The 13,969-nt window shown below is 38.0% G+C and overlaps 1 protein-coding gene across 4 annotated transcripts in view; it reads left to right on the top strand.

The window, feature by feature from the left end:
• Positions 1–13,969, top strand: part of DYM (dymeclin) — a 223,273-nt gene that overhangs the window by 153,262 nt on the left and 56,042 nt on the right. For all 4 annotated transcript variants that reach the window (XM_030471037.1, XM_030471039.1, XM_030471038.1 and 1 more), the window contains one exon: positions 2,659–2,761. In XM_030471037.1, coding sequence (XP_030326897.1) covers positions 2,659–2,761 — 103 coding nt within the window. The remainder of the gene's footprint in view (positions 1–2,658; positions 2,762–13,969) is intronic.

Genomic DNA, 13,969 nt, shown 5'->3' with positions numbered 1-13,969 from the left:
TTGGTGTTCTGGGCAGCAGGAAAATAAATTTAAGGAAGCAAACATACGATATAAAGAAATAGTCCTAAGGCCTTTTCCTTTCTCTTTCTTTTTCCCAGTTCTTTACATTTCTGTCAGAGAAAATAATTTGTTCTTTGCTACTCCAATTCCATGCAGAATACCAATGGATGTGCATTTTCCTCTTCACATGTATTGAAAAAATGCACTATTCCAAATCCTGATCCCATGCCACTGTTTATATTTAAATTTCCTTGATAGCCAAAATGCTGTATGTATTTTGGAGAAGAATCTACTAGTTGGAAATCCTTTTTATTCCGAATTCTTCCTCGTGAAGTTATCTGCGTCTTCTGAAGCAGACATACGCCAGATTTAATCTGTTCTTACTGTTCACACACCTCTAAGCATCACCAGGTTGGTTTTAACTGATTATTCTGTCTGCACAGCACTAGATGGTGCTGATGACAGTGTCTCTGCAATCTGAGCCTTCAAGAATAACAATGATAGGAAAAGTGGTGCCGGTGTCTCAGACTAAGGACCACTTCGCAAATCCAAATTTTGATTCGAACAGAGATTTCAGACCATGAACGCAATAGCAGATTATCAGAGGGGAAAAGGTGGAAAGCCTGCTAATACATCTTCCCTTTTTGCCAGGGAATGTTCTGCTAGTTGTGACCAACAGCTGTGAACGAGTGGGAGGTTGGCATTTGGCATGACACGTGTTGTCAAGGCTTTGTTGGATAGCCTGGAGATAAAAACAAGATTCTGCTTTTCATGACATCAAATGTGTTGTGTTATCCTGAAAACACTGAATGTTCTCAACCCATAACCACCTCCGAGGCCTTGCAGTCTTATCTGATGTTCTTGCCCTATCAGTCCAGTTACAATTATCACTACCCCAGCAATAGGGTCCTGGTCCAATCGGGAGTTGGGCAACCATGGTACTGACATGGGTTTTGGCCATGACATCTCGAGGCTGTTCCTCGTGCAGGCAGACTCTGCCTGAACCTTGAACCTACTCAAGGCCTCTTGCGTGGGTTAGTCAGATGTCTGAAGCATGGCAAGGGTTGTCCTTGAAAGGAAGTTGTTTATCTGGTCAAGAAATATCTGACTGAGGATGTGTTGGGAGGAAGCGGAATTTAGTAAGTTGTCTCTTGAGGGGCAAAATGTGGTCTTGAGAAGCATAACTAATTCCTTGTGGTAGCAAGGAGCGTTGGAAAAGCCTTTTCCTGTGGCCCTTGACTAGCGGTGAGGGGATGAGCACTGATACTCGAAGGAATCTACTACCGTCTGTGAAGGATACAATATCAATGACCTTTTTTTAAGTAAATAAAATAAAATAAAATAAAATAAAATAAAATAAAATAAAGCTAAATAAAAGAAAAGAAAACTAAATAAAATAAAATAAAACTAAATAAAATTAAGAGGACTTCTTCAAATGCTGAGCATAATTTCTTGAGGCAGGAAAACTTTCCAAGCACGTGCCTCCGAGCACTGAAGCTGTCCTTAATTCCGAGAAATACAGGCTATCAAGAATATGACACTGAGGTGGTATTTTGCCACTTTTTAAAATTACTAAACTGGCTTTAATATTTTGTAATTGAATCTGATGAACAAGGAGTCTGCCACTGCTCCTTATCCAGCAACAAGTGTAACCAACTTCAAGAGCAGCATGCTTAGGCGTTAGTGAATTTTGTTGGTACTTATTTCTCAAGGCAGCCTTCTTACCCTCTAAGGACCAACACAGTCATCCTTGGAAAGCCTGACAGGAGTCCCGTCATGTTCCAAAAGGAAGTCAGAGGATGTTTTTAAACACAGAAAACCTTAAAACATATGACCTATACCAGGATGGGGAGTGGAAAGTGGGTTGTCTGTGAGTTGAAACCCATGTTTGAGGTGTTCAGCAGCTTTACAGAAGCATCTGATTCCTTGAAGCTGCTGAGCACTAGCTGGTGGCCTTTGTCCACTGCTTGCTTACATCTTACATATCATCTCTCCTTCTACCATTACAGTCAAGTTACATTCTCCTTATATGTCAGATTATACCAACCTCTATGAGTGCTGTTGCCATGCTTGTTTTCGAAGTGCATGAAAAAAATGTTTTTTTCTCTGCATGCGTATAGACCCCTGATCTCACAGATTTTTTGTAAAGCTAAGGTAATGCTTTATTCCTTGACTTAATCTAAAATAAATTTGAAAATAATATATGCTAGTAAAACGCAAAAAGTCAGCCTCCAAATACCCAAAGCTTCTTACATATACTTGGATTCTTCCTGTACTAAGCAATTAGGTTAATGAAATGAATAATACACAAGATGCTTAAGAATATATTGCATGAGATGCTGCACTTAAAAATTGCATTTTAGTGAACACATAGTAACGAACCAAAATTGCATGTATGCCATTCCTTCTGTTACAGTTTGACTTTTAAGAATTTAACCATGAACATATGATGTTATTCACATCATTTGTTGTATAGAATATTTCTAATTCAAATTCTGCTGTTGTTTAGCCCGGGTCTTAAATAAATAAATAAATTCTGTAACTGTTGTGCATTGCATTCTAAAAATCTTGTGTATATAATAAAACATCTCTTCTGACTGGATAGTCTAACTATTTCAGTTATTTTATTTTATTTTCCTTTTTTCTTTTCCCCTCTAGTTTATTTTCTTTGTTGTCTAAAAAACACAACAAAGTGCTGGAACAAGCCACACAGTCCTTGAGAGGTTCCCTCGGTTCAAATGACTCTCCGCTTCCTGATTATGTGAGTATCAAACTTAATGTTTTAGTAGGTGCTTCAAAATAGAAGTGGTATATCACTAAATCTGCAAAGATTTATCAACATGTGTGACAGCTAAGCAACCAGCGACATCAAAATACAGGAACCTGTATGAATGATGTCATGTCTGAAATGTCTTTAAAAAAAACATCCCAATGTTACACTTAAAAATGGCAAAACAAAACCGCAACTATTCATAGCTGAGAGACTTACTGTACCATGTCAACTTGCAATTTTCAAGCCATTTGGATTTCAGGATATTTAAATCATACAGTTAAAAACATGAGATTTAAGAACGGGGCTTTGGCATCCGCAGTATGTTAAAATGCCTAGAAATGATTGAAAACAATTCCCAGTGAGCCTTTGGGGGAGTACTGCAGTCATGGGGCAACTTAGTGTGTTCTGCATACATGGATACATACAGTACTTGTCAGTTTGCTGAGCCAATGCCCACAAACAGGCAACAATTTTGTAATTTAATTGCATGGCTTGTTGGAAAATCTCTAGTTTCGGTACAAGAAGCAGACGTCTTCCAGAGACTTGAATAATATCTTTGTAGTGCTGAAGTATCTCTGGTTTGCACTCATTTGAACTCTCACTGCAATACTGTGCAAAAAAACCAAACAAAAAAAGGGCTGTTTTATCAGTTGAGGATGAAAATGTAACAATGAGTTTTATTTTTAGTGTTAATACATGTTCCAGGACATGCCTGCCCAAGACTTTACATATCACATTGCTCTAGCATTAAGTATAAGAATACCTAAAAAAGATAATTTGATATAATAGTTTAATGACTTCAATCTAATTTAACTAACCAGGTTTTTTAACCTGCACCTTTTAGTTGTTATTGCTGACACGTAGCATAGAAACTAGAGGCACTTCATTATCCAGAGACACGTGGGTTTATAAATCAAATGAATCACAGGTTTTCCCTGTGTCTTCCTGCTTCCTTACCATTCCCTAGTTCATGTGGAGCTCCTTACTACACCCGTGGTTTTGAGGCTTCTCAGTTCCCACCCAAAAGTTGCTGTCTGACCTTTTTATTTCTGGGACTTGAAGCTTTTCAGCAAGAACCCCCTCAAGTTAGTCTGTGATTGAAGAGCAGGAGATCCCACTTCTCTTTGCCTGGTAAGGCGATACACAAGCTGCATAAAACGCTTCCATCTGCATGGGCATGAACAACTGAAAGCCCCTAAGACTTCAGATGCTTTGGAGAGGATTTGGTGGCCCTTGCCCATGAGTTTGCTTCTCAAGGAGTAGGGACTCATAGTGTGGGGACTTCCACAGCTGTGAGGACTGAAGAATTTTGGATGCTTTGAGCATTTTTGAGTGTTGTGGTTGATAAGGCTCTTAGGGCTGTATTTCTCAGAGGTGATTAAGCCTGGTGTCATGCCAGGTTCCAGCTTAAGCAATTACACAGCTACTCATTCAAACTCCTCCTGTGGTCTCATGGCTCTTTATTAAGCTGTCTGGAGAGCTATGGTGCTTCAGTTGACTTCCAGGGCAAAGGGAGGCTGCTTTGGTGGAGGTGATGGCTTTTCATACCTGAGGTACATCATACCATATATCATATCATGAAATGGTTCTGCAGAACATGCAGTCTCACAGCCTGGAGGAGTTGGAGTAGATGCTTGGAGCTGGGTTTGTGGGCAAGTAGGCTCCATAAGCTGGAACTGCTGCTAAAGGCTGTGTATTTTGAAACTAAGCTTCACTAACATCATTGGCTCTCTCTTAAATAACTGCCAAGCATCTTCAGATGCCTAGAGGAGAGGGCTGAAATTTTTAACCCTAATTTGTATTAAGGTTATACAATTCCCCTCTTGTATGCAGGGGCTGTTGTTATATGTGGCTGGTTGTCAGGAGAAGGATATTGATTTTATTATGTTTCCTTCCTTAGACAGACAAATTACCATCCTCACTGTTGAGAGGAAAGAAAGCAGCATGATACACGCATGTATTTATGAAAGACCACATATAAATAAGTATCTGTGTGTGCATGCGTATATTTACAAAAACGTGAAGATCTATATATGCATATTTTGGGAGATGTGTAAGAATTTGGTGCTTGAAAAATATTTTGTAGGTTTTGTACTTCTTTTTAACTTACTGGATGTGAACTGTGCTGCAGTTAAGGAAAGACCTAACGTGCTCTCTGTACAAAGTTATCCCCTTACAGAGGGAGACAGCTGAGAAATGCTGGAGGAGTGCTGGGGAAGCACTCTGGAATATAGCCCAGAGACTTAGATAGTTCACTGAGTTTCTGCCCTTTTATTGTCGGTATAACGTAGGGAGGGAGAGGAAGAGAGCAGTTGGAAAGATTGCAGGGGAGAGTAAAATCACTGAAGTTTGTGGCCTGTGTTTTGAAAGAAGACTGTATGCTTTTATGCGTGGCTTATTGGCTTTTTTTTTATTCCAAATTGCTAACGTTCCAGCTCAATCTGAGGCATAGTCAGTTGACTAAATAGAAGTTGAGGCCAGATTTCATTACTTCAGCGTATTCTGCTTCTGAAAGCCCATGTTTGTGTTGTCTATAAGAATAGTGAAGAATTTAGGAGCTGAGATAATTTAAGTGTCTGAAGTCCTGCAGCTTGTTCTACCATTGATCCCTTTCTTTAGCTCCACACTGGGATAGATTCCAAGATTGCCTGCTCTGCCCAGATTTATGTCTAGAGAGGAGGAGGATTGCCAAATAAGCTATTCTCTTCACAGGTTTCATTCAGACCAGTCAAATATGTCTTTGAAAACTGCATTTCCTGTGGACTTTTAATTCACTTTTAATTTAGAATATTTTTTTTTCTTACTGTGTTCTGTAAATGCAAAAGTGAATTTCTACAGACCAAGAGTCACAAGGGTTAAATCATACATAAAATTATTCCAGGTTTTGCTTACGGTCTTGTCTTGAGGTCTTTGTATTCACTTATGAGTACTAGACTTCAGAAAACAAGTTATGGTAAATATTGCATTTTCTTTTTAGGGCCAGGAAGGATTTGGAAGGGAAAAGGCAGCATCAGTGATCTTGAACTGAGTGCTGTCCATTGTGAACATCATATGTTAGCGAGGTGCTGTAGTTTTGAGTGCCATTACACATTGTACCCAGGCTGTGACACACACACACAAGGGCAACAAATGGAGAGTGGACAAGATGCGCATCTCAAGCAGTAGTTGTCTTTCTACTCAAAAACTACTATAATGTCCCTAAGATGCTCGTGGTTGATGGTGGTAAGAATATACTGGGATCTTCCTTTACTATGTTTCCTACAGTCTTTTTTGTCTACTGCAGACTACCATCATGTCTTTGGTGTACCAGCCAAGCTGCTGATACCTTGCTGTGATCTAGGATAAGGAACTAACCCAGTTGGCTTTTATATTGTTCTTGTTGAGGTTTTATGGGCTTTAAAAAAGAAAAGAACAAATTGTTTTCATTTATTAAGGCTAGACCAGTTTCCTGATCCTTTCCTGATAAACTCTTGTCAGTGGGATGGGATTCAGGAGCAGGATGGAGAAGCCAGCAGGGAAGAATGAAGAAACCCCATCATCAAACCATTACCTCGGAGGCCGGATCCTTGGTTAGCCTAATCCTCATACTATTCCATATACTAGATATTTCATAAGCTTTATTAATAAGCATTGTTTTCAGAGGAGCAATGACCTGTTTTGACATACCACACTTGGGTCAAGTTGTCTTTGTCTGCGGGTATCTCCAGGCTTGAAGAAATGGGAAAAATCTAATTAGGTTTTTTTTTGCTTTCTTGCATTCAATGAAAGCACATTTTCCAAAACTTTTAACAAACCAGAAAACTTTTAATGAAATATTAAGAATTTTGCTGCTTTCAAATCAAGACAAATTACTTAAGTGAATTTTTAAGTGGGTTGTGTTTGGTTTGGGTTTTTGGTTTGTGTTTTTTTTAATGTTATTAGCGCCTAATGTAGTTTGTTAAATCATAGATACTACACAGTGTAACTGGAGGCATGCTAACTTGCCTTAGAGAGCAGCACTTCAAACCTGTTGTTGGAGCTACCAGCTACCCAAACAGTTGCTTTTTAAAGATTTTATGGTATTGTGTATGATTTTTGAGCACTTCAGTGCTCTTTATACTACAGCTGGTAACGAGGGATTCTCCTTAACTATTTCTAGAAGGGAAGGGATGGAGAAGAGGAGAATAAATTTTGAATTTTGAAAAGCTTATGTCAGAGGTTCAGAATTCTCTTGCTGATGTAAGAAAGAAAATTTTTCTTAATGCAGAAGTTGAGAAAAATAAAAATCAAATGTAGGAATAGATTTAGATTCAAATAGTTTGGCATGCATCATCACTTTAGTCTGTATTTGGATACACAGCTTTTGATTTGGTTTCTAAATTTATTTCAACATCATCTAATGCAACGCAGGGGCAAGGGATTTTATGTCAGTGGGAGCCCAAACTCTTGTTTACTGGTGGTGGGTGTGAAGACTTAGTAGTTAAATGAGAACTCCTTGGAGCACGTTCTGAGAATCACTCAGCACCCTGGGTAGGGGTCACAGTTCTGAGCACCCCGTGGTGTTGTCTGCTGGGAGTTCTTCCCTCTACCATCCCTGCGGGTTTTCCCAACAGCCTCCAGTTGCTTTAATGGAATAATATTCACAGAAAATAGTGTAGGTAGGATGATCACTAGCCACAAAGGAGAACAGTAATTCGCTTCAATTTAACTTTATTTTTACCTTCTAAATTTTTGGCTATAGAAAAAAATGCAATGTTCTATCCAGATGAAGCATAAATGTGTTAGGAAAAATTCTAAAAATAATCCCACTTGGTGCCAATATCTTCAATTATTTCATATATAGGACTGTCACTTAAACAGCACTTCGATAGTGGAGGAATTTTGTTGGTGATTAAAACAACGTAATACAGTATTGGACTTCTAATGTTGCGTATGTACTCCTGTGAATATATGAAGAGCCATCCTTTAACCCCCTGTCCAAAATCTGCTGTTTCCGTGTTAGTTAAGGTATAAAAAATAAAGCATGTTGGCAATCCAAAGGGAAAAATGGGAAGATCATGAATGCAGTGAACTGTGCCTGTGTATATGCGTGTGTGTATATATATATTTATAAAGTCTGCAGTAGCAAAGCCTAGTGGTACTGGGAGAGTTCCCGATCTCAGCTGACTCTTTTCCTGGCTCCTTACCAATCCAGTTAAATCTACCTGCTGTGCGGAGCTGGTGTGTTACATGGAGGCTTGGAATTCTGCGAGTGTCAATGAGCTTTTCTCTCTTTTTAATAATGAAAATAAAACTTTGTGTTTGAGTAATGAGATTTCTATATTTCTTTTTTCTTTTCCCTCTCAGTTTGTGCTGCATAATGGGCTAAATGAAGTCCAATATTTAGGTTCTTCTTTGATTTATCCTTGATTTATATGGTAAATAGAAAGCAGCTGCCTATTTAAGCATCTAATTCTTGAAACTCCTAGGCCCCTCAAGCGTCATCTGGAAATAATGTAGCTTGTAAAACAAAGCTAAGAAGAAAAAGCAATGTTTGTTTTATGTGGGATGAATGACTTCAGTTGGGGTCCTTCTAATTCGGCCATTATGAGGGTTATTAAAAAGCAGTATTACAAAAGTGGTTTCAACAAAAAGAACTTTTTTTTCTTTTTGTAACTTGTATCTTGTTATTGCAGTTGATTATGTTCAAAGCTGCAAGTACTTCGTAAATAGTGCTTCATTTTAGTTTCTCCAAAAGAGAATCAACCTAATCTCCCTCCTATACATGGGTAGATGTTAAGAGGTTCCTCTGTTTCATTTAGTCCCTAGGATGGAATTGTCTTTTATAAGTAAGGGTGCTGTATTTATCTTAGAAATTTGGAGTTGCTAAAGAATAGGTAAAATATGGTGTGTGAACTTGTCTTTTAAACATAATGAAACCAATCTAAAATTTATAAATTTTACATTACAGTGGAGGAAAGATGATAGTGCTATAGATTCAAAAATCTGATGTCAGCTGCATATTCAGTTTAGTTGTGGCCTTGCTAAAGAACTAAAGCAAAATTAATATTCTAGAAATCTGTAATATTAACAGCCGTAGATTAAAATTTTTTGTCCGATATATTTGTCTACCAGTACATTGTCATATAGATCCTGTTCTGTCCCTTTCATGGCACTCCTGGGGTTCTTTCATGTAATTATTTGATATTTCAGTTGAGGTTATGGGATCTTGTGATACAGACATATTTTTTATGAAGGATGCTGCACAAATAAGTTAATTCTTTTAGTCTGTCTGGCATGTAGCAAACAAGCATTTCATTCACTATCAGTGGGAACAATATTTGAACTGTAAATAAATTTTGTGATGTTTGGAGTCCTTGAATATGTTCTGTGATTCTGTATCTAATACTACATTAGATATGCTGCAGCTCTGTCTGATGTTTTCTAATTACCTGGTTTAATGCAGAACTCTGCCACCAGACATAAGTGTTTTCCTATAAATGCGTCCTATCCTGAAGAAATAGGGAGTCTTCCCTGCGATGATCTGATGACTCTAATAATGATGCAGAAATGAAATTAAACCCACTTCCAAATAAACTGGTCAGCCATAATACAGTTAGTACGATTAACGTTGTGTAGCTGGTAGTCTGTAAAAACACTGCTTAGTGGTAACTGCTGTGAACATACGAAATGCGTATTACTTGTTTAGCTGTAGAATTGAATACAGAATGGAAAGTTCTGTATTCAGAATGAGAAGAATGGAAAATTTTTCCCAGATTAAATCAAGGCTCCCGTTTGAGATGTGTCTGTATTTATCAAATACTAGAGGTGGGGGAAGCTAAGGGAGTTGATTCTGTCAAAATGTTTATTCGAAACTCAGAAACCACCTACTTTTAACCAAAAGTACTGCCTATGTCTGTTCAGTATTCTATATTTTCTTCCATTTTTATATATCACTAAGTAACTAAACGGGATTTTTTAATTTCATTAGTCATGCATTGTTAATAGTTAAAGAAAAATAGGATTTTGTGTGTGTGAATTTGTAGATCCTTTTTTTGCCTACTGTAATAACCTTAAAATATGATTATACAAGAATTTTTTTTTAGGATGTTGTTTACTGAAAGTAGTATGAAGTAATATATAGTAAACCAATATAATAGTTCAATGGTTTTATATGGTATGTGGGTTCTAGCAATTTAAGTTGCATTTATTAGGAGAATCATCTTGTTCTGCACTAAATTTCCTTCTTTTTGGTTACTCTGAGTTGATAGCTTCTGAGCAAAAGTAACATCTTCAATTATTCTTGAGTATGCTTGTCTCCAGTACCGTATTGAGCCAAAGGCCTATAAATATATTTTCTAAATATTAGTCATACCCTCCTTCTGATTAATTATATTTTAAAGAATGTTACTCCTACCTAATCCCCCTATTTTTATTACATAAAGCCCAGCAATTTCAGAATAGACTGAAATAACCAACCTAACCCAAATCTAAAGCAAGCTTTTGTATTGAGTAATAACCGAATTCTGCAGTTCTATCTGAATTCATAACCAGTTCTTTCCTTGACCTGAATTTGAAACTTCTCCGAGAAAATTCTCCTTATCAGAAATAACTATCCAAAATTCCTAAGATAAAGATGTTGGTCTGTTTAAGCTTTTGTATACTAATATGGACTAAATTACTTGTAGTTGGTGTTTGCATTATTTTGTCTTTAGTAATATGTTTGTGGTTGAAGGATTTGAGAATGAATATGTTAAAGAGCATCAAGATGTTCTGCAAAAGTATGTTTTTCTTTCATCAGGAGTTCCACAGAGTCTCACCGGTGTCTGGTGTTCATGCTATGTATATGGTGTTAAGCCCTGTTTCACTTAGAAATTCTCAATATTTTGGAAAATAAATTCTTTTTGAATTAAAGAACCTAATTAGAATTTAGATTTAAAGAAATTAAAGAAAAATACTATTAAAAAAAAACCCAACAAAACCCAAAACCAAACCAACCAAACAAAAGAGACGTGGTGTGGCAGGAGCATCTTATGGTCATCTGACTGAAAATTTTCCATTCTTCAGATTTAGGAGACATAAGAATAACTTGAAAGAAGTGGGAAGAACTTCTGATATTAGCACATTAGCAATACAAATGCCTACTGAAGTATTTTAAAAAGCCTGTTATCTTGGTCACTACACCTTTGAAGAAAGCCAAGCATTAACACAGTAATTTTATTTTTTTTCTTCCTTTAATATTTATATAGGTTTAGGGCATTGTCATCATTTTGCAGTAAAGGGTATAAATACAGGCTTCTTTTTTTTTTTTTTTCCAATTTTTGTACTCAAAAGACATGTTTTTGTCAAGATCACTTAAATAAGTGTCCTTAAAAACGAACATGATTAACCTAAAGAAGTGAATGCTTATTTCAGAAAAGGATGAGCACTATCTCAAGGTCCCTTCATGCCCTCCCACGTGAAGCAGTAGAATTTTGTATGCTGATCTTTCTACTGTGCATCTACTTGTGTTGCATTTGCAAGAGCTGGAAGCCTGGTACAATACTGGGATTGTAGAAGGGCCTGAGGTGTGATACAGCGTAAGGTGTAGATTGAACATGTGATATCTTAGTAAGAGAAAGCCTTCACAAGTTTGTCTGCAAATACTGTTTATTACTGCGTTGTTAGCCAACATGTACTCAATCCAGTCTAATGACAAATTTTGAAGTGCTTGGATGAGAAAAGTAACACTACTGATGTTGAAGCATCACTGATTGCTCCCCATGACCCGGCTTCAGTGAGCGCTTGAGCCCAGAACCCCTCCGTGTGCTGGGCTGCACCCCCAGAGCGTGAGCAGCAGGTCAGGGAGGGGATCCTGCCCCTCTGCTGCGCTCTGGGGAGACCCCCCCTGCAGTCCTGGTCCAGCTCTGGGGCAACAGCACAAGAGGGACGCGGAGCTGCTGGAGCGAGGCCAGAGGAGGCCCCGGAGCTGCTGCGAGGGCTGGAGCAGCTCTGCTCTGGAGCCAGGCTGAGAGAGCTGGGCTGGGGCAGCCTGGAGAAGAGAAGGCTCCTGAAGGGGAGACCTTAGAGCAGCTCCAGTGCCTAAAGGGGCTACAGGAAACCTGGAGAGGGGCTTTGGACAAGGGCCTGTAGGGACAGGCCAAGGGGAATGGCTTTAACCTGCCAGAGGGGAGACTGAGATGAGCTCTGAGGCAGAAGCTCTTCCCTGTGAGGGTGCTGAGGCGCTGGCACAGACTTTTCCCAGAGAAGCTGTGGCTGCCCCATCCCTGGCAGTGTTCAAGGCCAGGTTGGACACAGGGGCTTGGAGCAACCTGCTCTAGTGGAAGGTGTCCCTGCTTGTGGCAGGGGTTGGAACTGGAAGAGCTTTGAGGTCCCTTCAGCCCAAACCGGTCTGTGGTGCCATGATCTTTGCTGATTTGGTCATTAGACACTTCCTGCTGCCTCCTTCACACAAATGGGTTGTTCATGGCTTTTCAGGATTAAGTTGATCACTCTGGATGGCTCATCTTTGTCAAACCTCCATAGACAGAAAAACCCAATGCAGTAGCTCTCCAGAGAGCAGGATTTATTTTTGTAACTGCTATGTATTTCAACAATGTAGTAAAACAAACTTCTAGTGTTCCTAAAGCCAGGTTTTGATTGAAAAATGTAGTGCTTAAAAACCAGAAGTATGTTACCATATGTTATAAACATCTCAGTTTATGAAAACTGATTTTCTTTTTTTAAACATGCAGCCATATAAAGTAAAGGAAATGGATGCAGAAGGAAGTCTGTTCAGAACCTTTTAGGCTTTTTGGTACTAAATACTTAATTGGAGTTGGAGTCTTTTTACACTATTTTTTCTATATGAGATATAGAAATATGAGATACTGATGAAACAAGAACTTTCTGATGTTGCAACTTCTGTTTCCAACTACTTCTCTTTGTATTTTCAGGGGCTAACCAGTGGCATTTTGGAACTCTTTTAGTTGTTTAAAAAAAGAAGAAAAATATCAATCAAGTTATATCTGAGAGTAATAAATAGTTACTTAAAAAATAGAATAACAGAGATATTTAGATTCCTTCACTGCAGATATCTATGGTTTGGAATTGGAGAGACAGATGGAGAAAGTAAGAGAAATTGAGGTAAATCAAGACTTAGTGATTTTGAAAAAGATGATAAGAGGAAGATAGTGTGCTATAGACCGTGGATAAAGTCATGCATGAAATTGTTCACCTGTCAAATTGCCTCTCAAATCTGTCTGAACTGAAAAATGAAGAAGTTGTTAAAAAACATTTTTAGCCTCTACAGAGCCATGTTTATTCCAGCTGTGTCCAAGTTACAGAACTATGGTCTAATCAACTTACAGTTCATCCTCTTAGAAAAATGTCCCCCTGAACAACATATTGCACTGTCTCGCTGAGGGCAATTCTCCCACTAATGGCTGTTGTTAATATTACCTATAATTATATCATGCAACTGCTGTTAATTGGCAGTGTGGGTGGCCAGGGGACCGAATGATGGGATGAACGAAAAGAGAATATTTTAAAGGGAATGTGTCAAATAAGATTGAAAGGCAATATTGGGATGAAGTGAAGAAGAAAAAGGTTTGGAGAAGGAAAATAATTGATTTAGGCAGAAATTCAAAACCAGAATTATCCTGCCAGGGCTGGTTCCTCTCCTGCTGCTCATAAGAAGCATCACACAGAGCAAAATAAGCCACTTACTGAAAACTGGTTTCCTCATCACCCAGCCTGAAAAGCAGTGCTAAAGAAATGTGGAAGAGAGAATTCTAATTTTGTTTATTCCTATTGACAATGATGGATCCTTGTTCTCTGTGAAATAACTTTGTAGGAAATCTGTCAAAGCACATGAAGAGTGTATTTAGAAGAACTAGGAATTTAAAAGAATCTCTGTTTTTCATGTTTATTAATTGTACAAAATCACCCTAATGTTTTTCACAGGCATAATTGGAAAGATAAACTTTTATTTCTCTTCATGTAACCAGTGATTTCTCTTAAGTTTCTAACTTCTTTTTAATTTAGGAACTGAGGGAGATAGAGGAATATCTTACGCATTCCATACGCTAAATCTGGTATCGTAAATGGAAATTCTTCCACACAATTGGTTAATTACAAAGTAATAAGAAATTGGACAAAAAGTACCAATTTTTAACATGCTACGATTTATATACAGACATGATCGTTAAAGGACTCTGTGTGATGACAGATATTTAGAACTTTCAATTAAATTGTGTC

The sequence above is a fragment of the Strigops habroptila genome, chromosome Z, assembly GCF_004027225.2.
Source record: "Strigops habroptila isolate Jane chromosome Z, bStrHab1.2.pri, whole genome shotgun sequence".
NCBI lineage: Eukaryota > Metazoa > Chordata > Aves > Psittaciformes > Psittacidae > Strigops > Strigops habroptila.
The sequence above is the reverse complement of the archived record's forward strand: the minus strand, read 5'-3'. Positions and strand labels throughout refer to the sequence as shown.